This window comes from Dromiciops gliroides, chromosome 3 (assembly GCF_019393635.1).
Source record: "Dromiciops gliroides isolate mDroGli1 chromosome 3, mDroGli1.pri, whole genome shotgun sequence".
Taxonomy (NCBI): domain Eukaryota; kingdom Metazoa; phylum Chordata; class Mammalia; order Microbiotheria; family Microbiotheriidae; genus Dromiciops; species Dromiciops gliroides.
Genome location: NC_057863.1, coordinates 635,110,998 through 635,136,612, shown reverse-complemented (window position 1 = coordinate 635,136,612; position 25,615 = coordinate 635,110,998). Strand labels below are relative to the sequence as shown.

The 25,615-nt window shown below is 41.6% G+C and overlaps 1 protein-coding gene across 1 annotated transcript in view; it reads left to right on the top strand.

The window, feature by feature from the left end:
• Nucleotides 1-25,615, top strand: part of PRDM16 (PR/SET domain 16) — a 669,813-nt gene that overhangs the window by 564,983 nt on the left and 79,215 nt on the right. Inside the window, exon 4 of the mRNA XM_043997654.1 lies at nucleotides 3,874-4,008. Within this exon, the coding sequence (XP_043853589.1) occupies nucleotides 3,874-4,008 (135 nt within the window). The remainder of the gene's footprint in view (nucleotides 1-3,873; nucleotides 4,009-25,615) is intronic.

The following is a 25,615-nucleotide window of genomic DNA, read 5'->3' as shown; positions in this document are numbered from 1 at the left end:
ATGACAGGAACTGAAGACAAAAATTTTAAGTGTGAGGATTTTCCCATCCATGGGTCACTGCTGAACCAGATTTTCCCCCAAGTTCTCCATTTCTCTGTTTTTGGCATCAGGGTGCCTGACTCATTTGGAAGAACCCTCCTCCAGCCCTCTTCCCCCACCCCCACCCTGGCCTATGATTGGCTTCGAGGTTATATTGAACACATGCCCCTTCCATCCTGTTCAAATTGAGGTTTCTGCAGTTCCCAGATGTTTCTGCTTTAAGGAAGTGTGTCCTGATCAAACGAGGACGAGTCCCGACCCCCTCTGAGCACAAGACATGGAGATCAGAAGTGCTCTTCCTGGGCCGGGTAGAGTGGCGACCAAGATGCTTCCCAGCCTGATGGATGCTTGCTTGCCTCATCTCTACCCTGCAGGGGGATTGAATCCAGGTGTGATTTCATCGGGAACCTGAAATGGACATGACTGCTGTCTCCAAATATGGGAAGATATCTGTCATGTAGTGAGATATTAGAGAAACAATGCTGTGTGGCAGATGGAACCAGTGCTGGACTTGGAGTCCAGAAGTCCAGGATTCAAATCCCACCTCCAATGCACTTGCAGGCTGTGTGGTCATGGCCAAGTCACTTGGTCTCTCTGATCCCTCTAGCTTTTTCATCTATACAAGGGAGCTGCTGATTTAGTGCAGCATCCAAAGGCAAATTGAAGACTAGGAAGTAAATTTCAGCTCAGTGGAAGGAAGGATTTTCTGTAAGAGCTGTCCAACAGTGTCAAAGACTATCTTCTAGTATCGTGAGTCCCTTGTCACTGGAAGCAAGTCATAGATTTAGAAGTAGGAAGGACTTCACGGGTCAAGTCCAATCCTTGCTGTTCAGGCAGAATGCAAATGACCTCTTGGTAAAGTTGCCTTAGAAGCAATTCCAATCTTAGAATTCCACCTCTACGGCAATACATCACAATAGATGTATTAAATGGCCTGGGTAAAGAAGTTGTTCCTCTAAAAGGTCATCGAGTTTACTCTTCCTCTCCTAAATCCATGGTTCTCAAAGTATAACATGTTGGGCTTAATAGTCTTTGGGAAGTAGGGATGCAAATACAAAAAAGAAAGACAATGTTTTCCTTCAAGGAGTTTAAAGTCTAATGGAAGAAGAAAACACATAAAAGGTTTTGAAATCCATGGCTCCACTCTACAATCAGAAAGATTGAGGGTAATGATGAAGTAGAATTCCAAGGCTGATAGGTTCATCATTATCATTATCAGTTGTTAATTATTAATAATCTATTATCAGTACTATTATGAATAATTATTCATTAATGATCATCAGCACTATTGTATTTTTCCTGAAATTCCATCCTTATCATTTTGCCCTGGTATTAAATTTTCCACAAAAGACAGTCACATTTCAAGAATGATGTCACAAAGTTGTCAGGAAACACGTCTCTCGAAGGTATTCTAAAATTCAAAAAATAACAATTCAGAATAACCAAATCAGATTTCCTATGGTTTCTACTGGATTCATGTGTGAATGGTAGGGCTAGACAGAATCTAGCTACCACATTATAGGATTAACTAGGTAAGGGAAAAACATTGATTAATCTTTCTGGCTCTCAATCTATGATTCTGTGATGCAGGTTGCTTCACCAATATCTCGTTAACAACATGGCCAGAGTCCCTGGTAACTGACTTAGGGAAGCAGCAACTTCTCTAAGCCCCACCCCCCCGCCCCCATCCTTTTCTCTTCCCTTATCCATCAACATCCCACTTCTACTAAGGTTAATTGCTGCTCCCTGGACTCCTTGCTTCTGAATATTTCCACTGTCATTGATTAGGGAAACTGAGATAGTTGAGGAAGGACCCAAAAAGGGAGGAGAAGATGTGGGAGATGTGGGCTTAGCCTACTAGGCTGCCCTCAGTTCAGGCTGTAGCTTCCATTTCATGAGACAACAAATCCGATGGAAATCTGGCCCATACACGGCGGGGAGAAGCGAGGTTTTTGACTCTCAGATCAGGCAGATTCTCGTAAATGAGGTGGCTCAGAGTTCCGGTTCTTACTCTGGCTGAGCAAGCTAGAACTTTGCCATTCTCCCTGTTCCAGTTCCTTTAGCAGCCTGGTGTGAAAAATTGAGCCTTTTCATGCCCCTAGGGTGTCAAACGGTGACTTTCCTGTTTTAAGAAAATAAAAGTAATCACCCCCATGCTTGGTTCACACACCTTCTCACTTCAAACCCTTATAGAGCCACAGAGAAATACCTCCATGCTTTGATATGTAGACACCTTTACCTTCAAATCCTTTCCTAGCCTTCTTATTAGTACACCATCTTTATGAGGTCAAGGTGCTTTTAGAAAAGAGTAGCCCAACATTCTAATCACTTGCAACCATTTTGCTGGTGGCTCGAGGTGGTTGTGGTTATTATTACCCTACCCAGTACAGTGATCTCTGTTTAGTTGGGGGAAATCATCATGGGTCCTTCATCCCGATCTCCTCTACTTCCCTTTCAACCCCAAGTCTTGAATAACCAAATCAGATTTCCTATAGTTTCTATTGGATTAATGCGTGAATTGGCAAGGCTTGACAGAATCAGGGTACCACATTAGAGCATAAACTAAGTGAAGGGGGAATCACCAATTAATCAGTCCTTCAGCCTGCTCACATACTTCCCCTCAATCCCAGACCTTGTATAATCATCTCTACTGGACTTAATGAATGTGGAAATAGCAGGGATAGACTAAATAGGGGATCCTTTGGACTCTGGGTATCACACTTTAGGAAGGATATGTATAAGCTAGAGAGCAGCTTCAGAGAAGGTAGTGAAGCATATTGGTTTTGCCTGCCTTTGCACCCCCAGGGCTTAGCATAGTACCTGCTACATAGTAAGAACTTAATAAATGCTTGTGGACTGACTGAATCAAACTCATTCCACATTGGGATTGATTAAATTAATTAGAGGGTATTATGGATAGAAAAAAAGAAGATGGGGACAGGGAGGGAGGGCATAATTGCTGCCTTCAGGTACCTGGAAGACTGTCACCACAAGAGGGAATGGACTTATCATCAGCCCCCAAGGGCAGAACTAAAAACAATGGGTTGAAGTTGCTGCTAAAAACATGGTATCATGATATCATGATATCATGAAAATTAACTATTAAGGTTGTCTCAAAATGGAATGAGCTATGGTGGGAGGTAAGATAGGGAGGTGAGGAAAGAGGTCCTCATTGAGGGTCTTCAAGTAAAGACTAGTTGACCACCTATTGGAGTTATTGTAGAAGGGATTCTTGGTCAATTATGAGTTGAATTGGGACAGCTAGGTGGCTCAATGGATAGAACACTGGCCCTGGAGTCAGGAAGACCTGAGTTCAAATCCGGCCTAAGACACTTGACAGTTACTAGCTGTGTGACCCTGGGCAAGTTACTTAACCCCAATTGCCTCACCAATAAATAAACAAACAAACAAATAAATAAATAATACATATTATAATTATATATAATATATTAATTATATATAATATATTAATTATATATTATAAATATATAAATGAACGATTAAATAAATAAATAAATAAATATGAGTTGAATTCATTAACCACTGAGGGCCCATCCAACTCTGAAATTTGGTGACCCTTTCATGGATCTCTCACTGATGATGGCTCACTCTATTACCTCCAATATACACATACACATACACACACACACACACACACACACACCCTTGGGTTTATGGTGTGGAGCAATGTTGTTGATGAGAATTTTGCCAAAATCTCTGGGCACATTTTCCTACCCTTAGTGGGTCATCAGCTCTAATGACAACTGTCTTTTTTCTCTCCTTGTTCCTCTCATCCACTTCCCTCTCCCCTCTCCCCGATCCCACCCTTAACAGATTGCTGATGAGCTGGGCAACGAGAAGTTCTGTGTGGAAACTAACCAGACTGGAAATGGGAACTGGCTGAAGTATATCCGGGTAGCCTGCTCCCGAGACGACCAGAATCTAGCTGTGTGTCAAATTAATGAGCAGGTAGGCCCATGTGGGATGAGGAAACTCATGGGAGAAATCTGTGTCCTTCAGAATAATTCTTTGAAATAAGAGTGTGGTAGTTTGAGTGTACTCTGTATTGACTCTCTGGTCCTTTGTGATAAGTAGATTTCATAGAACTGTCTACACGTTCTCCCTACTTACCTATGAAGAAATTGTTGCTAAGCCCTGATTGATGAAGCAAGTGGAATTAAATGGGTGCAAAATGAAATGTTTTTATTCTAGGGAAGACAAATTGGTCAGGATGGTTGAGATCCTAAACGTCAGACTGTTTCTTTTCCTACAAAGTCACTATAAAATGAGAAGTTGGAATTAGGTTTTATTAAATGGGTCATTAGATGGTTCCTCCCGGCTCTGACATTCCCTGTTCTAAGGGTCTTCCTAGCTCTGACATTCCCTGTTCTAAGGGCCCTCCTAGCTCTGACATTCCCTGTTCTAAGGGCCCTCCTAGCTCTGACATTCCCTGTTCTAAGAGCCCATAGTGGGATGTGTTACCATGAGAAGTAGTGGGCTCCCACTCCCTGGAAGTCTCAGTATAGACTGGATAACCAGAGATGTTGCAGTGGATTCTTTTTTGGGTCATTGGTTGAGCTAAATGAATCCTGAGATCCATTCAGACACTGTAATCCGGTGAGGCTGTAACTTCTTTCTCTAACATTCTATATTTTACATTATGTGCTCTAAAGGACCTTCTAGCTCTTCATCTGGGGCCCACTGGATATTGTCTAGGTAGTATTCACTGATAAATGTTTAACAATAGGCTGGGGGGGGTGGGGGAGAATGTACTCATGACACTTTTAACCTTAATCTGCATTACAAACATTTTCCGGTAAATGCCTTCAAAATGATCAATCAGGCCCTATCTGACACTTCTAACTAGTTTTGTTTTGTTTTGGTTTTTTGTGGGGCAATGAGGATGAAGTGACTTGCCCAGGGTCACACAGCTAGTAAGTGTCAAGTGTCTGAGGCTGGATTGGAACTCAGGTCTTCCTGAATCCAGGGTGGCTGCTTTATCTACTGTGCCACCTAGCTGCCCCTAGCATTTGCCACTTCCAAGGTAGAAAATCTCACCTTGAACACTTAATAACAGGTCTCCGGAGCCTGTACAAGTCAACTACAACACACCCCTGCTTGTAGTCTATAGTAGAGGCAGGGACTAGGTTTACTCCACATCTGGAGTCTTGTTCTCTGTTCTGGGTACCACATTTCAGGAAGGATGTTGAAGGGCTAGAGAGCACCCAGAAAAGGACAGTCAAGATGGGGAATGGCCCCCAAGGTCAAGCCATACATAGAAGTCGCAGAAGAAGAAACAAGGGATGATGAGTCTGGAGAAGAGAGGACTAAGTGGGGGTGACACCCTCTTCAAGGGTTTTAAAGGCGTCTATGTGGAAGAGCATTTGAGTTGTCCTACTGGGTTTGACCCAAAGGGAAGGACTGGAAACCATGAGGAAAAGGTGCAGAGAGGCAAATTTCAGATAGCTGGAAGGGAAACTAAGCGGAACCATCCACAAAGGGTATGGGCTGCCCTGGGAGATGCCGGGTGGGCACCCCCTCCCAGGAGGTCTTCAAGTAAGGGCTGGAAGATCAGTTTCTAGAAGGCTGTAGCACAATCCCTGGCACAAAGTCAATGCTTAAAAGGTCCCTGTTGAAGGAATGAATGAAAGAACCCAAAGACAGGAAATGTCTTTGGGGATGGTTTCTAGATGTTCGAGTTTCACCGAGTTCTCACACAGGGCTTGGCTACTCTCCAGAGAAGTCACTGACTTGATAGGGTTTGGAATGTGCTTTTCAGAGTTTGACATCTCTTCTCTTTAGCAGTGTGCAGAGAGGACCGACCCGGAGGTGGTCTAGAATGGACTCTCTGAGCAAGTGGCTAAAGGGATCGGGGTTGTGTTGGCTCCATGATCTGACCCCTTGTGGTTGTGAAGTGAAAGAATGCTTACACCATCAGTCCAATGCCTACAATCCACAGCCTCATGCAGAACTTCTACAGTGTCCAAGGTAGAAAGGAGATAATCAAAGCCTGGAGAGCTATGGATCTCTCTCTCTCTCTCTCTCTCTTTCTCTCTCTCTCTCTCTCTCTCTCTCTCTCTCTCTCTCTCTCTCTCTCTCTCTCTCTCTCTCTCTCCCTCCCTCCCTCCCTTCCTCCCTCTCCCTCTCCCTCTCCCCCTCCCTCTCCTTCTCTGTCTCTGTCTCTCTCCTCTCCTCCTCTCTCCTCTCTCTCTTCTCTCTTTTCTCTCTTTCTTGTTCTTTCTTTTCTCCCTTCCATTCCCTTTCTTTCCCCTTTTTCTCCATTTGTCTCTCCTCTTTTCTCCCTCTCTTCTTCTCTCCTCTCTTTATTCTCTCTCCTTTCTTTTTCTCTCTTTCATTCTCTTTCTTTCCCTTTCTCTATTTCTCTCTCTCTCTCTCTCTCTCTCTCTCTCTCTCTCTCTCTCTCTCATTGTTTGTTTCCTTGCTTTTGCTATTTAAAAAACCTGGGCTGTAAATTATCTGTGTATAGATGATTTTTTCCAAGCAAATCCTACCTCTCCTCATCTGGGTTCTAGTCCTGGCTTTGCATCTCACTGGCTCCATGTTGCTGAAACCTTCAGTAGGATGAGGTGACTAAGACTTTTTCCCAGGGCCCTGAAATAAGGATGAGACAATGAAATAACTTGTGCATGAAGCTGATCCCCTACTTAGCAAAATTATAATTTACTAAAAATAGGAAGCTGCTGTTGTTAATGAGACACACCTGTGAGCACCTCTCTTCACACTCCCCTTCTCAATAAGTGACTTTGTCTTAGTTATTCCTAGTACTTTTTTTGCCTGCTTCTTTCCTGGGGTGCTGAACTTGCTAAGTCTGGTTTTGCAGGTCATTATATCTGAGCCTCAGTTTCCTCATTTTTAAAATGAGTATAGGGGCAGCTAGATGGCGCAGTGGTTAAAGCACTGGCCCTGAATTCAGGAGTACCTGAGTTCAAATCCGGCCTCAGACACTTGACACTTACTAGCTGTGTGACCCTGGGCAAGTCACTTAACCCTCATTGCCTGCAAAAAACCAAAATAAATAAATAAAATAAAATAAAATAAAATAAAATAAAATAAAATAAAATGAGTATAATAATTCTTGGGCTACCAGGCTCACAGGTTTCTTCAGCGGAGGTATTGATTTAATTAATTTAATTTAATGGATTGAGAAAATGTCTTTCCTGATTCCCTCCAGCTCTCTGGAATCAGGCAGAAGAAGTGTGATTCTTCCATGCGAAAATCAAAGAAAGTATAAAAAACAGCCATCACTTCCTCCCAAAATTTTCTTCCCCCCCCCTTTAAAAAAATTCTTCCCCAGAAATTTTCAACTAATCTTAGAAATGGCCACTTTCAAGTCACCACAACCTTTTAGTCTCCCTCTATTGCAAGTACTTCAGGTTGTTAATATCCAGAGGTATGCTAGGTAAATATTTAACAATCAGATCTCTGAAAACGTGCGATGAGCTTTTAAGTTTAATCTGTAATACCAACATTTCCTCCACCACTCTCTTAAATCTAGATAATCAGCAAAGCAATAAATCAAGACCTGACTTGCAGCATTTGCCAATTTCCAAGGCATAAAGATTCCCACTGAAGATTGAAACAATAGACTCTCAGAGCCCATATGAGGTGGCTCCAGCCCGCCCCAGTCAATATCCTTTCTGAAATATGGCAATCGGAAATGAGCACAAAATTCCAAATAGTCAATAAACATTTATCAAGTACGCACTATGTGCCAGGCACATTACTAACCACTGGGAATACAAATACAAAACCAAACAACAACAACAAAAACAATCCTGCCCTTCAAAAGCTTGCGGTCTAATGGGGAAAGACACCACACAGGGGAAGTTCCCAATAGGAAGCATGCTGGAGAAGTTAGCCAGGTGAGAAAGGAGGAGATAGTTAAGGAGTTCATAGTCCTGCCCTCCAATCAGGATAGAGGATGGTGATGAGGCGGAGGGGCAAGACTGATAGATCTTACAAAATGACAAGATTCTGATAATAAGCTTCCCCGGGGCAGGGTGGAGAAGGCAGATGTGATCTAATAAGGACCAAAATCCAGCACAAGTTCTATCTTTCTGGATGGTCTGCTTCTGATAATGCCTCTTATGATCACGTTAACACTTCTCTTCCCCTCCTCCCCTTAGCCATGTCTCACTGTTGACTCATATCTAGTTTATAGTCCACTAACACCCTCAGATCTTTTTTTATAAACTTTAATCTAGCCACAATTACCCTCATCCTGTATTATGCCATTGGTTAAAACAAAACTAGCATAGAACTGTATTTTTATCTCTACTAATTAAAAAAAAAACAGCCTTCTAAACCTGTCGAGGTCTTTTTGGATTTTGTCATTCATCACGTTAGCTACCCTTCCTAACTTTGTGTCATATGCAAACTTGATAAGTAATCAGCAGATGACTTCATCCTGATTCATTCATAAAGATGGAGAACAGAACAGGGCCCAGGACAGAATCCTGTGGCACTGTTAATAAACAAAGACCAATTAATCTCTATTCTGGAGGCCCGGCCATTCAACCCATACCAAATCTATTTAAATATAGTCATTCCATCTACCTGTCTCCACTTTGTGAGCTATTTATAACTTCTTTTTTTCTCTATTTATAAATTCTTATTTGGGGCGGCTAGGTGGCGCAGTGGATAAAGCACCGGCCCTGGATTTAGGAGTTCCTGAGTTCAAATCCGGCCTCAGACACTTGACACTTACTAGCTGTGTGACCTTGGGCAAGTCACTTAACCCCCACTGCCCTGCAAAAGAAAAAAAATATATTATAAATTCTTATTTTTATTATTAGTAAAAACATGTTTAAATAACAACAATTGAATGTATCATGGCAGGATCATAGAATTTCAGAGTTGGAAAAAACCTCGGTGGTCAGCTGAAACAGTCCCCCTAAACCAGGTGGAATAGAGTGATGAGCTTGGAGTCACAGGATTTGAGTGTGAATCTTGGTGATGCTTCTTTCTCTCCATGTGATGTTGCGCAATTCTGGGACTCATACCTCATCTGTAAAATGGGAAGATTGAACTAGATGGCCAGCTCTAATTCTAGGATTTTATGAGACTCAGAGTGAGAAAGTTAAATAGTTCAAGTAGTAGAAATATGACTTACACCCAGGTCCTCGATACCAGGACTTCTTAAACTTTTTCCAATCAAAACCCCTTTTTGCCTGAGAAATTTTTACTCGACCCTAGGTATATAGATATATAAAATAGGTATACATAACCTTTTACTACTGCCAACATTTTTGTGACCCCCCCACACACTCAGTTATGGGACCCCAGATGGGGTTGCAACCCATAGTTTAAGAACATGTTGTAGTTCAGTTGTTTCATTCATGTCTGACTCTGTGACCCCATTTGGAGTTTTCTTGGCAGAGAGATATTGGAGTGGTTTGCCATTTCCTTCTCCAGCTCATTTTACAGATGTGGAAATTGAGACAAACAGGGTTAAGTGACTTGCCCAAGGTCACACAGCTAGTAAGTGTCTTGATTGAGATTTGAATTTAGGAAGATGAATCTTCCTGATTCCAAGCCCAGTGCTCTATGCACTATGGTACCCCTTAGCTGCCCATACTATCTTGACTCATACCAAAAAAGAACCTTCTCTACAAATTCCCCAAAGTGGATTATCCAGGCTCTATATGAAGATCTCCTATGCAAGCTGACCCACCCTTTCCCCACCCAGTGGGGGAAACCCATTCACTTTTTTACAGCTGGATTTTTAGGGACATTTTCCTGATATCCAGCTTGTTTACAATTTCCAATGCAACAAATAGTATTGTTGTTGTTATTTTTGTTGTTAATAACTAGCATTTATGTAGCACTATAAGGTTTGCCTTTACACATCATCTAATTTTATGATTAAGCAGCCAAATAGATCATTTTATGGATTGAGATTTAAACTACTTTCATTGCAAACCACCCCTAAAATGCATAGCATAGAAATCATTTTTTTGTGGATTATAATGGAAATACCTTTTGCTGCTACACTGTGAATTAAGTTTTCCAGATGAATTAAGATGACCAGATCTCAAGTCTAGGTCTGGGAGACGTCTTTTTTAAAAACAGAACACCATAGATTTAGAGCTGAAATGGGGCTTTAGGGGTTATCTAGTCTGAGCCCTTCTTTTACAGGAGGGGAAATTGAGTCCCACAAAAGTTAGCAGGATCAAACTAGGACAGAACTAGGAGAGGCTTTAAAGAATATAGAATTGGGGCAGCTAGGTGGTGCAATGGATAAAGCATTGGCACTGGATTCAGGAGGACCTGAGTTGAAATCTGGCCTCAGACACTTGACACTTACTAGCTGTGTGGCCCTGAGCAAGTCACTTAACTACTGTCTCTGCCTCAGTTTCCTTGTCTGTAAAATGGGAATAATCATGGCACCTAACTCCCAGAATCATTGTGAGGAGCAAATAAGATTTGTAAAGCAATTTGCACGGTGCCAGGCACATAGTAGGCACTATATAAAGGCTTATTAGTTATTAATAATTTTAATTAATTATTAATAATTATTAGTCAACATTACCTCTTATTGATTATTGTTTATTATTAATTTATTATTATTGGTGCATATTTCTTGTTATTCTTGTTATTCATCACATGCCTCCCATGATCTCTTCAAAGAGGCTACTCCCTTCCACATTACAGATTGCAGCCCATCTATAGCGTCTCTTTCAATGCCACCCTTCATCTATATCCAATCCCTCTGTATGTCCTGAATGCTCTCATAGATTTAGAACTGGTAAAGAACCTTAGAGATCAACTAGACCAACCCACTCATTTTACAGGGGAGGCTCAGGAAGGTGAAGAGGCCACTATTGGTCACATAGCTATCAGAGAGCAAAACTGGGCCTCCAGCCTAGGTCTGAGGGTGCCCAAGTGTCACCAGCCACAGAGAGGTGAGCTCAATCCCAGTTCCTTCTCACCACTCCCATTAATTTTGTAAGCGCAAGCCGTTTGCTGAAACCAAGTGCTCAGAGGTGGGCTTGAGAAGCCTGATAGAGAATATCAATTCTGACAAAGACTTGGAGTATGACTAAGGTAAGCAGGCAGGACTCTATGGTTCCGTCTTCCCTGGGAACTTTGGTTAGCTAAGAGAGCCTCTGCATTAGGGAGCTCTGGGCATCTCCCCAGCCAAGCATCTTAACTGTATCTCCATGTATCTTCACCTCAAGCCTGTGACAGGGTAAAGATCTGAGGGCCAGCTCCCTTTCCCTGTGGCTATCACTCAGATGTTTACAATCCTTCGCTCCTTGCAGGATATAGCGGTCTCCAGACAAGCTGCTAATAGCCAGACATCACCCTGGTGTGTCCCCGGATTATTAGCTGAAGTTATTGGCTCTTTGAACCATATCTTTGGAGACTCCCAGAAGACTCGGCCTCCCTGTGTTGCTGGCATTGACATGAACAGTAGCTTACTCTCTGTTCCTTGCCTTCCCTCCCTGAGCTAAGATGAATTTCTCTTTTTTTTTTTATCTCTCTATCCCTAGTGCCTAGCATAGGTCCTGGTACATATTCAGCACTTAATAAATGCTTGTTGATTGATTACCTTGGTAGACAGGGAGGCTGCCAAAATAGCCACTCCTTCTCCTCCCTCTTCATCCGCCCCCTTCCCCCCCACACACCTCCCCCATCTCCCCACTGCCTCCTCCCATCTCCACTGAGCACTAATCCCATTCAGAGCAGCAGTCTACTACAGTGGCAGGAGAGTCTCGGGTCTGAAGCCTCAGGATATGTTTTCAAATCCCACATCTGAAACCTTCTACTTGGGTAACCTTGTGAAGTCACTTGACCTCGAAGGGCTTCAGTGCCCTTCTCTATAAAATAATGGGTTATGGGTAAATGGTCTCTAATGTCCCTTGCAGCTCTAATGATTAGGAAAATTATTGGTATCCTTCATCTGGCATCCCCTGCGTCTCTGAGTATAGCTTTCCTACCCCCTTGGCTACCCCTTGTAACAAAACAATAAGGAAAAAAAAACTAACCAACATATTGACCAAGTCCTATAGTGTATATGTGTGTGTATGTATAGCGTGTATGCATGTGTGTATATATATATGTGTGTGTGTACATACATACATACTATAGATAGACTACATTTATTATGTTATATTAATATATAAATACATGTTACTATATTTACACACACACTATATCATACTATTGATATACATATACTAATATAGACACACTAGATATCTTACATATATACTATATATACATACTACATTTGCTATATAAACATATGGTGTATATCATACTATAGATAGAGATATCTACTAATAAAGACATACTAGCTGTATTACATATATACATACTATACCTATACATAGTACAGATATCAATAAATAAATATTTATTAAGCACCTATTATGTGCCAGGTTAATCACTGGGGATATAAAAAAAGAGGCAAAAGACAGTCCCTGCCCTCAAGGTGCTTAAGATCTAATAAGAGAGACAACATGAAAATAAATATATGTAAAGTAAGCTACATATAGGATAAGTAGGGACTAATAACCAAGGGAAGGCACTGGAATTAAGAGGGGGTGGGGAATACATATGTAGGTATATGTAGATATATATATAGAGATATATATATATGATACGTGTGTATGAGATATTAAAGTTTATATTTACCAGTTATATTTACATTTATCATATTATGCTCATTTAATATATAATATTGTTTTTATTTTAATAATAAATATTATCATATGTCTTTATATTTTGGCACATCCTGTATACCTTTTCACCCCATAGTATACGATAGAACATTAGAAAGTTTGACCTAGGTTACTCCCCACTTCCCCTCTCCAAAAACAAAAAACCAACCACCAACCGATCCTAACATCTATATATTTTTTTTCTTACCCTAAAACTTGCTCTCCACATCCTGAATAACTTCATTTCAAAATCCTCATTGCTTCCTTTTACAAATAGCCTCCTTTTTTGGTGTCAGAGGCTCTGTGTTCAAATCCTACCTCTCATACTTACTAGCTGTATGACACTGAGCAAGTCACTTAACTTCCCTGAGTCTCAGTTTCCTTACCTGTAAAAAGAAGGTGCTGGTCCAGGTCATTTAGTAGCTAGGTGGTGCAGTAGAGAAAGTGTTGTACCTGGAGTCAGGAAGACCTGAATTCCGATCCAGCCTTCAAAACTTGCTAGCTGTGGGAACCCTGGGTAAATCACTAAAAAAAAAAAAAAAACTCTGCCTGCCTCAGTTTCCTCATCTGTAAAATGAAGATAATAATAATACCTACCACCCAAGATTATTCTGAAGATCAAATAAGATAAGATTTGTGGAGTGATTAACACAGTGCCTGGCACCAAATAGGCATTATATAAATTCTAGCTATGCCAATGAAATCTCAAATATATTCCGCCCCCCCAAAAAAGAGAAAACTATAATCAATGGGACATAAAAGTAACTAAAAGCTTTTTGCTATAAAACGTATATTTGTCATAGGTTTCATTATAAAATACAGATTTTTTAATAGCCTTTCAGCCTCCCCCTTCTTGAGGACTATGGACCTAGGGAGCCAATGTCTTGGATTAGAAATTCATGTCCTTTCTGATACTGTCTTCCGCCCTAGTATTTATGAAATAAACATATTCTTTGTCCTGGGTGATTCCCCCCTACCCCCTGAAAAAAAAACCACCAACCCATCCTAATATACACCTCTTTTTTCTTGCCCTAAAAATTGTCCTTGAATAACTTCATATTCTTCAAATTCTCCATTGCTTTCTCTTACGAATACCTTCATCTTCCATTTCTTTCACAATCAACATATTTTCTTTAAAAAAAAAACAATAATAACAACAACTAAAAAGACTGAGGTCCATCAGCAAGAAGGGTCTTCTGTAGCTTCTCTCTATCTAACTCTCCCTTCCATTCCAAAACAAGGGAGACTTAGTCAGCCAGGCTAGTCGCAATGAAAAGAGCCAATATCCAAGAGGCCGCAGACAGTCACAAAAAGACAAAATTGATACCCAAAAGAACCAGACACTTGACGTTAGAACAGGCCTGGCCTCACCAGGGCCAGCTCAGGATGAAACCTTTCCTGCACCCGCCCACCCCAATAGCGCCCCCCCCCCACCCGCCTCCCCTTGGCTGACAGTGTGCAGTTTCGAAGGCAATTGTGTGCCTCTCATTATTGCCAATTCTCACTAGGGTTTTAGAAGCAGAGTCTTTAATTTACCCATTTTTTTTTTTCATTTTAGCGTTGAAAGGGGAAAAAGAAAAAAAAAATCCATCAGGTATTCTATATATACATTCACTTTGGGCAGTGACGAAAAGACCCTTCAGCTGCCCCAGATTGCCTGTTTCTGCTTCCTCTCACCCCCCAATCCTTTCCTTTTTGGAAAATTCAAGACATTAGCTTCACCCCTGGGTGGCTCTTTCGCCTACAATTAGGAGCAAACAAGTTGGTTTGAAAGGTTTCAAGAGACACAGACAGGGTCTGTTCCTGAATTTATTTTAATGTTAAGAAAGAAAACCAAAACTTGGAAATAAGTTGGCCACAGAAGGAGAAAGGGGGTGGAGAATATATCCTATTCAGCATTGCTCTGTTTTTTTTTTTCTTATTCTTCGTCTTCCCCTTCTTTTTCTTCTCTTTTTAAAATATAGCCCCAATAGCTTTTGAAGGTTGGCAGCGCGATGTTAAATGGTCAACGGTGCAGTTTAGGTCACGGTGGAGCCCACATTTAGAGCCTTGGCCTATCTAGGCCTCTAAGTAGCCATGGTAAAAGCGAAGAAAGAAATCCAAATTCTGGGGACGTACAGGATGCTTTCCAGCCGTCATGGGTCTAGCTGCGGCAGGCAGGTCTTCAATGTCACCAAGTCCCTTTGAGAGGAAATAAGACCGGCAAAAGTGTAGCCTGTCCTTGGTTAAAAGCCATCATTTTCTATCCAGAAGTCATGCAAATATACCCACACAGGACTCTCTCTCTCTCTCTCTCTCTCTCTCTCTCTCTCTCTCTCTCTCTCTCTCTCTCTCTCTCTCTCTCTCTCCAATAAATCAAGAACAGAAATAAACGAACACGATCTACTGGCCAGAGGCAGGTCCGAGGGGAGATGTGTGCTTAGTGAAGGGACCTCTGGGGCCTAGGCTCTCCCTTACGAACCCTAGCCTGAGCCCATACTTGGCCATAGGTCTGGCACACGGGCGATGTATTATTAATCCCTTCAGCCCCAGTGCTTTGCAAATTCTTCCTAGGGATTGGCTGCTCTCAGGATGGACATAAAGGGCTCCGTCTCCCCAAAGTTGAGGCAGACAAAGGTTAATCTCTTCCTTTAGGCCCGTTAAGCAAAGACATTTTAATAAAAGATTAGCCTTACAATCACCAACCAGCATTGTGTTGATGAGAGCCAGGGCTGGTTTTTAATCAAAACCTGGTGCCTCCCAGACCAAAATAATTCGCTTTTGATGGAGGGTTCTTTTCTTCTGGTTTCGTTTCCGCTGTCCTGTGGTGGAGTCTCCGTCTGTGTGTATCTGAGTGTCCAGCCCATTGAATGGGTCCTGGGCTCCATCCACCCATTGCAGAGACCCATTCCATCTCAACTCTGCTCCCCAGGAAAAGGTCTCTCATTTGAGTGTCATTTTTAATTCCCTGCAATTTAAAATTAACCATTCGGCATAAACGTGCCATTTTCCAATGGGCGCCTAAAACAATGGATTATTATTTTTCCTTCGAAAGTGACACTAAAATAAACCCCCTGCTCACAATTTCAGCTGCTTTGCAAAATGCCTTTAAAGACGTAATCAGCTCGTTTTTCAGAAGGCTCAGGAACCAAACCAAACAAGCTACTTTTTTAAACAACGTTTTCTTCATTTCCTTTCCAAAAATGAGGACCACTTCCCCCCAAGGCTCTAATGAAACCGTGTTGATACAATACCCACTAACTATGGGGATCTGCCAGTGATGAGAATTCACTTTCTATGTCACCTAGGCATATATCTAACATTTATAAATATCATGTGGATGTCTCTATTTCATACACACATAAGTATCTCACTGTGTTGTCTGGAGGATCAGATGAGATCATGTAAGAAAAGTGCCTTGTAATTCTTAATGTACATGTAAATGTGAAATGCATAGATGCCTTATATCTATAATTTGCATATATTATATATCATTATATGTAATTGGTGGAATTTCTTCGCTAGAAATTCCTTGCATGGAAAAAATCACACATTCAGTCAAAAAAATGTATATTTGTCTCTAGCTTTATCTATATAAATGTGATATGTAAATAAGATAGATATATTTCTCAATACACATATATCTAGCACTTGCTAGGGGCTTAATAAATGCTTGAATTAAATTTAATTTTATATAACATACATATTAAATATCTACACACACATACATATATATATATAATAGGGAAAGTTTCTTTAGCAGATGTTGCCTATATTAATAAAATCACAGATCTAGTCCCAAAAGGTTTTATCTGCCTCTCAATGTCTCTTTTGCCTCTCTATACATAAGTGTTAGGTAGATGGTTGAACAGATTGATAACCAATGTATATATTTATCTATCTGGCACACAGAAATTTAATAAATGTTTGGTAAATAGAATATCTATATGTTATAGATTCTATTTTGTACATATTAGATGGCATCAATTATATGTTTGTTTCGTGGTCATTTCTTGCAAAGAGTGATTTAATAACAATTAGGACAATCTTTAAGCGGACTAAAATTTTGGACATAAAAACATCAGGAAATTCAAAGAACAGAATTAAGAAGTAGATCGTTTTTATATTTAAACACATTCCAAACTTAGTATATAGACTGTGACAAACTGTAATCACGGAGAACGTAAGCAGAGATAAAATATCAGGGCAATCGGTAGATGTGCAGAGACAGGAAGAAGAAAGACAGGGCAGAAGCAAGACATCCCCCTTCCTCTCTCCACCGGAGAATTAATTGCATTTTGGTCCTTATTTGTAGCCCGGTGCATTTTACTAGACCTACCTGAAAAGCTGAGCCCCTTAAAAAGCAAACAAACAAAAACCCAACCAAACCAGTGTGCTCCCCCACCACCACCACCACCTCCCACCAGGAGCCCAGGGTCAGTGCAATAAGACGGGGAGGGGACCAGTAAAGATTTGGGTCTTAACTCCCCAGTGAAGTGGTCTCAGCTTCCGAACTGCCTTCCCATCGCCCACTGAGCCACACACTGTTGTCACTGTTGTTCTCTGAGCTCGCCGATCATCATGCTCGCACTACTCTCCTGAAGCAAAACTGAGCTTACCGGACTTTGGTGGGGGAGGAAGGGTAAACACCGATCAGTACATCCCAAAGAAAGGAAAACAATGCTATTCCTAACGGCAGGGCACCGGGGTCATGGATAGAGGTATTTGACCCTGACCTGCTGAGTCTGGTGTTCCTCCTATCTCCTTTCTGTGTGGACAGCTTAGAAATTGGGAAGTCCCTCGTGGCTCTAGTATTATCAGCCTTGTTAATGTTCCGTGGTAGGAGAGAGGGAGAAAGAGAACGAGACAGAGACAGAAAGGGAGAGGACAGAGACACAGAGAAAACAGAGAAGGGAGGTGAGGAGAGAGAAAGATGGGCAGACAGACACAGAGACCTAGAAATGGAGATGAAAGAAGCTTACAAGGGCTGAGGAATGAAAAACCAAAAGGGGCCACAGCTACTGTTGTCTGATCATAGAGGGAGCTGGAGGCATTCAACTGCCACTTTCCCTATGTGCCTGTCCTCTTCTGAGAACAGGCCTCCAGGAGCACATTGTGAAGTTTGAAGCCCTGACAAATTCAGGTACAGCTGAATACAGGAATGGAGGAGAGAGACAGAGACAGAGACAGAGAGAGACAAAGAAAGAAAGAAAGAAAGAAAGAAAGAAAGAAAGAAAGAAAGAAAGAAAGAAAGAAAGAAAGAAAGAAAGAAAGAAAGAAAGAAAGAAAGAAAGGAAGGAAGGAAGGAAGGAAGAAAGAAAGAAAGGAAGGAAGGAAGGAAGAAAAGAAGGAAGGGAGAAAGGAAGGAAGGAAAGAAGGAAGGGAGAAAGGAAGGAAGAAAGAATGAGAAAGTGAAAAGGAAAAAGAAAGAAAGAAAAAGAACAGGAGGGAGAGGGGGAGAGAGAGAGAGAGAGAGAGAGAGAGAGAGAGAGAGAGAGAGAGAGAGAGAGAGAGAGAGAGAGACTGTTTAGACAATTTGAAGAAATGGACATCCTGATAGAGAAGGCCACTTTTTGTTATCATCAGCTTCTGAGCAGCCTGGGAAACTTAGAAGAGAAAGGAAGGCCCAGAGCTCTTTAGCATGCTGATGAATTTCAGAGAGAATTGTTCATTCAAAAAAAAAAAAAAGTACAGTGTATTGCTTACTTGTTAACTTGATTTCTAGTTCCCAGCTTTAGCATGGTTTCAACTTTGTGAAATTGGAAAGGCATTTTCTTCTGGTGTGAATCTAAGACTTCTAAGGTTCAGCGGCCATGGAAATTGTGGGATCTGCAATACCATTTCTAAAACATCTTTCCCAGGAAATTAATTTCATGTTTAAAAAAAAATACTTAACTAGTGAAAATGAAAAGGAATCTATTCCCTTGCAATGATGGCTTTCAACTTTTTTTTCAATTGAAAAATGAACTTGTTGGGAATTGATGTTTTAAGAAAAGAGCTCTGTCACATTGAACGTGAGCTGGGTAAAATATAACTTTTCTGAGGCAGCAACTCAGCTCATGGGGGAATGGTGTCCTCAATTTAGTTCTGAAGTTGGTTTACCTACAATGAAACCTTTTCTTGTATTGGGGAGAAGAAAACTATCAAGGACTAGCCAGAGATACAAGTGTGTGTGTGTGTGTGTGTGTGTGTGTGTGTGTGTGTGTGTGTGTAAGAGAGAGACAGAGAGACTGAGAGACAGAGAGAGAAATGGAGATCCCCTATGTTCAATAAACCCATCGGAGTCCTAAGGGAACAAACATATTAAGTCACTTTTGAAAAAAAAGTTTAAAGCAAAATACTATAGAATTAACATTTATTAAACAGCTAGAAAGCTCTGTTGTTGGCTGTTATTTATTTTCCCCACAAATCTCTGATCAAGAAAGCAAATCAAAACTAGACCATCCCTGATCCAAATACAGGGTGTCCCAAAGGTCTTTATGAACTCAAGCTTACAATCTTACAATGATCTTCGAAGCACCCTGATATGTCTATAACTATATATATATACATATATATGCATGCGTGTGTGTCTAAAGATCTATGCCTATCTATATATGTTTCTGTGCATCTGTATATGTCTACAGCTGTGTTTATTTATAGGTACCCATAACTATGTACACTTAAAACTAAATGTCTATCTAAAGATAATTCTATGTATATATAGCTATAACTATATGGCTATGTTGATGATAAGATATACATTAGATAGATAGATAGGCAGATTTATGCTCATCTTTGTGGATCTCTATGGCTAGCTATATAATATCTATAGATATTTCTATGTATTTTTCTTTCTATATTCATTTCTATCTCATCTAGATCTGTGTATATTTATAGGTTTATGAAAAGAGGGATAATAATATCCTAACTCCCAGAGTTGTTGTGAGGATAAAATGAGATAATATTTGTAATGAATTCTGCAAACCTTAAAGTACTATATAAATGCTAGCTGTTCTTATATCTAGCTATATATCTATATCTGTCTTTATATTATCATTTGCATGTACCTTTAAGTTAATATGTATAAATATAGATATATGTATTTGTGTACACAGATGTCCCTAAATAACACAAACATTATAACAGGAACAATTATTGTGAAATAGGACACTTAGGAAAGGAAGAAAAAATTCATTATTTTTAAGTTGTAGCATATAGGGCTGAATGCCTATTATTAAGAAGAGAGGGAGAGAGAGAGAGAGAGAGAGAGAGAGAGAGAGAGAGAGAGAGAGAGAGAGAGAGAGAGATCAGATAGATTCTTTCCTGAAGAACAAAAGTTTCATCTTTGATTCAAGAACAAAATTATTCTGTCTTCCATCAATAATGAGGAGGTCTTCTCATTCCCTGGATCCCTGTCCAATCAGGGATGTCACCAACCCAGGAATGGAAAATGAGAAGAAGGGTTATAAAAATGCATTAAGGAATTTTTACGAGGTTTCTCTAATAATTTATTGCTGGCTCAAACTAGAAGCGGTAGAGGTACAGTACAGTGAATGGTGGGGTTGTAATGCCCCCTGTAGTGTCATGGAAGGGCTAGGCGCCCCATTGCCTGGGCAAAGTGGGTTTCCACTAAAATCCAGCCCCCCTTTTCCTCCACCTTTGAGTCTGGAAGGCTCTGTCTGTATGTCTATATCTCTGTCTTTCTGTCTCTCTGCCCCAGGAGGGAACAGTTGGTCTCCTTTCACTTGGAGCACTAGTTTCACTGAGTGTTATTTTTTTTAATGACATGTTCAAAATGAAACAAAAGATCAGCTCAGCTTTTGTGTCAGAGGGAGCTGAGTGTTAGAATTATTTTAGCCTGGATGCCACTGGGGGAACTGTCAAATTAAGGACCGCCTGAGTTTGGAAAAGTTTTAAAGTTAGCTAGCTCTCTCTCTCGCTCTCTCTCTCTCTCTCTCTCTCTCTCTCTCTCTCTCTCTCTCTCTCTCTCGCTCGCTCTCGCTCGCTCGCTCGCTCGCTCTCGCTCTCGCTCTCCTCTCTCCTCTCTCCTCTCCCCTTCTCTCTTTCTCCTTCTCTCTTCTTTCTCTCTTCTCTCTCTCTCTTCTCTCTCTCTCTCTCTCTCTCTCTCTCTCTCTCTCTCTCTCTCTCTCTCTCTCTCTCTCTCTCTCTCTCTCTCTCTTTCTCCCCCCCTCCCTCCTCCCAAAACTTAGCCCTTAGAATGCCACTTTCAAAAAGTTAAGGAAAGTCAAGTAAACTTCTCCTACCTCCCATCCTCACTAAAATAGATATACTTACATGGTTAGCATTATTGCCAATCCTATGGCTCAGAGCCTTAAAATCCACCTCCCCCTTTGGTTGCTGTGCACCTCTGTCATCACCCCTACTATGGGCATCTAGGTCTCCTGGGAAGTACCCTCCAAGACTCTGCACTGGGACCGAGCCCAGCTTGAGTTCCCAGGCAAGGGAGGAAAGAAAGTCCCAGTTTGCTAAAGGAACAAAATAAATGACTAAGAGCTCATTTGAGACTTGGAAGCTCGAGGCTTCCTTTTCCTTTGCATGAAGGGAGCAGGACAGTTTCTTTTCTGAGAGAGAGAGAGAGAGAGAGAGAGAGAGAGAGAGAGAGAGAGAGAGAGAGAGAGAGAGAGAGAGGACCCGACCCTCCTCTCCGGAGAGAGGAAAGATTAGGGGGAGTGTCTGAGCTCTGCATCTTAGATCAGTGAGGAAGGATCAACTCTTAACAAGCCCTCCTCTAGACACATGAAGAGAGAGAGAGAGAGAGAAAGCAAGGATGCCGGCTCCAGGACAGGGACTGAGCTAGGGAGGACCAGCTCTGGCTGGTGCTGGGGCTCCCCGCCTCTGCAGCTCCCCTCCCCCTCCCTCCCTTCCTCCTCCCCTCCCTCCTTCCCTCTCCCTCCCAAGGGCCAGAGGATGGTGTTTGCCATCGTCTCTGCTCAGCCTGGACTCCCTCTCTGGCACACTCTAAACTTAACTCAGATTGCTGAGCAGAGCCAACAATCACAGCCAAACAAGGTTAGACTACTTTCATCCCCCACCCCCCCCACCCCGCCCCTGCTTGCTGCTTCGGGAGGGATCTCTGCCTTTTCTCTATCTTTCTCCCTCTCTCTTCCCCCTCTCTTTTCGGGGGGGGGGGGTCTCCTCTATCCCCCAGTGGAGTCTGGCCTGACTTAGAACTTGTTGGTTCTCACTTAAGTCTGGGACTGGGAGAGGTGGGGTGGGGGAAGGTGATCATTTGGGGATGTTCATGCAGGATTTGGGGTGGGGGAGGAGCAGACAGAGAACCTTGTTCCCTGCCTGCCCCTCATTATTCCCAGACTGCCAGAGTGCAAAGACTCAAGGCACAGCTCTGAAATCAAAGCAGGCAGAGAGTGAGATAGGGGCAGGCCAGTGGCATGAGAGAAGCCGGCAAGGGAGGGAGGGAGGGAGGGAGGATGTGAACAGCGAACAGAAACTGGGGGAATGGGGAGCAGGTAACTGAGGAAAGACTGCCCCCTGATGGGGACTTGAGGAAGCCCACAAAAGAGTTGTTTTACTTCCATTCTATTCAAGCCGCCATTATCAAACTCCTACTATGTGTTGGGAATGGGATTTTCCCTCAAGAGAAAATTGGAAGTCGGAGCTGGGACATTTTTTTAATCATCTGGCGCTTCATCATGGAAAGAGAACATGTCATCAACTAACAGAAAGACTCTCTTTCCTTTTTGTGTGTGCTTTGCTGGGTTTTTTTTAAAACTGGGATGCGTGTGTGAGAGAGACAAAGATAGAGACAGAGAGACAGCCACAGAGACAGAGAGACACAGAGAAATAAAGACAAGAGACAGAGACAAAGATGGAGAGAGGCAGAGACAGAAAGTCAGAAAGAGACACAAAGAGAGAGAGGGTAGGAGGGAGGGATGGGGCAGAGAATTTGCCTGTCTGGGTGCTAGCTAAGTAAACAAACCAAAATTGATCAACCTAAGTGATGAGAAGAATATTATAGAAATGATAAAAATGAAACACATGAGGACAGCAAGGAAACATTTATTTAAATGAAATATTATATTCATGTAAACCATGCATGTATTGTGTGCATTCACACACGTGTGTTGTAGATAATGTGTATATGAGTACACACATGTATATATTGTGTTGTGCACTTGTGTATATGTATTGTTTTATATTCATGTGTGTATATTATACTGTATAAGTGTGTATTGCACACATACATATATGTGTGTATTGCATGTGTGTTATGTGTATGTGCATATACTGTATATGTATGCCCAGATATATGCCTATATGCATGTGCACATGTGTGAATATTAGGTGTGTTCCTATGTGTCTATATTAATATGTGTATTATATATTTATATATTGTGTATATATCTAGCTAGCTATAGACATAGACACAGATATAGGCATAGACACACAGACATAGACACAAGCATAGGAATATAACACAGACATAGACATAGAGACATAAACATAGACACAGACACAGACACAGATACAGGCACACACACAGACATAGACATAGACATAGGCACAGTTATAGACATAGACAGATATGATGGGGAAAGGTTAAACAACTTGCCCAGATCTGTGATTTTCTACTAAAAAAAAAAAACTCTTGGTAAGAAATGAGCACCTGCTTGATAGCCCAGTCTTTAAAAGTCACCTGGGGCACTGAAAGATTTATTAACAGTTAACATTTCCATAGGACAGTAAGGCTTGAAAAAGGACTCTAGACATACCATCTCACTTTATCCTCACAACAACCCATTTTAAAGATGAGGAAATTTAAACTGAAAAAAAAAATGAATCAACTTGTCTGAGTTCACATAGCCAACAGGTGGATCTGATGCTTTCAGAGATAGGGCTTGAATCCATGTGCCCCTTGGTTCATTGACCTACTCTCTATTTGTTGTGCCACACGGCTTCTCAACAGGAGATATGAGGCACCCATTTACCTAGACAGACTTCTTTTTATGACCCAGGTAGAGCCTAAATTCTGGCTGCTTATTAAAATCTTCTTATTAAGGAAAAATTAATATTTACTTATTCATATATCCTGTTCTAAACACTGTCATCCCAGTCCTGGGGAATCTTTCCATGAAGCTAGCTTATGTTCACTCACAGCCCACATAACAAAATAAGCATGGTTATTACCCTGGCTTGCTATTGAAAATTTCCCTTTTCAAAGCAGGTATCCCTGAGTGTATGCTCTAGGGATCTCCTAGGCTGTTATACTCATTACAGGTACAAAAAAAAAACAACCCACCAATTTAGGCAATCTCATTTGCTGAGGAGCTTAATTAATCTAATGTATCATGGCTAGTTCATACAGTCAATCTCTTCATATTTGTGGCTGGCTTACCAGAGAGTTTACTTAAAATCAGTCAATCCCTATTGCCTGAGTTTCTGATTCTCTGTTCTCATGTGTAGTAACAAGGTTTTGTTTTGTTGTGCTGTGTTTTTTTTTAACATCTCTTTGATTGTGTTTTATTTGGGTCGTGAAAAGATGGGTTTCCCATTATTCTAAGGTATTGTGTAAGTGGATTGGGGTGTCACCATTTTTCCTCTGTGGTCGTTTAATAATTCTCTGACTTTATTCTGGGTTTCAGAGATGTTGTCCCAACTGGGAGAGGAGGGCTGAAGGGAGTGTGACCTAGGGGGAAAATGTAGTCACACTTGGAAAAGGGGACATCCCCAGGTGGGATTTCTCAGGAATACATGGCCACATAGAAAGGACCCCTTTTCCTTCCATTCAGAAATGGCCTTGTGGGGCAGCTAGATGGCGCAGTGGATAGAGCACCAGCCCTGGATTCAGGAGGACCTGAGTTCAAATCCGGCCTCAGACACTTAACACTTACTAGCTGTGTGACCCTGGGCAAGTCACTTAACCCCAACTGCCTCACTAAAAAAAAAAAAAAAGAAAGAAAAAAGAAATGGCCTTGCCCAGTGTTACATAATAATAACCTGAGGGACATCTTAGTTTGATCAGTTTTCTCATCTGGAAAATGGGGATAAAAACAGCACCCACCTAAATTGCAAACCTTGGGGCATTATATAAATGCTAAATGTTATTATTAACAATAATGACATTCTTATTATTTCACGGGTTTAGGGAGCCCCCATTGTGGAAGACTTTCTTCACTAATGCTAATAGGGCATTATGTCTGTAATGTAGTCTATTATTAAGTTGCCTAGGGCCACAGAGAGTCAGGTCCTCAAAAATTCACAGAAAGGGCCAACAGAGAAGCAGACACTCAGGGAAGTTCTAAGGTACATCCCATTTTCCTGCCACATTCTTGTTTCCTTATCGAGTTCAAGGCCCTGGGTACAGGGTGTTTTTGGTCTTGGGAACCATGCACAGGCCATGACAGGGAATGATGATCTTTCTCTCACCCCTTGAAAACACGCTGTTCACATAGTTGTGGGTTCAGCCTACAGCTCTGGAGTGTATTCCCTGCCCCTTCATCTCCCTCAAGAGCAATTCAAATTCACTGTCTTGGCTTTTACAGTATGTCTTCTGGCAGGTGCCGTGGCCCAAGAGGCATTTAGACTAGGGGATTTCCAGTCATGAGATTTGGTTGAGTGGGATATTAATCAAGGGGTCTTTCCACAGCCTCTAAACTAGTAAATACTTAATGCCCTGGGCTTCTCATGTATAGGACCCCCAAAACTACTTGATTATGAAATTAAAATGTGACACAGGGGTCATGTTGCTGGAAGAGAAATCGGAAACACGGTTAGGAGAAAGGGTTTTTATTTGCTGCATCTCATGTCCTAGAATTGGAGGGTCAAGATCACCTGGCGTTGGCCTAGTGCCCCTCCCAGGAGACAAATCACTTTCTATGACATCCTACCTCTTCCTCCCCTCAAGCGCCCACCACTGTTGACTTGTAGGAGGATTGGACTTGGGAGGG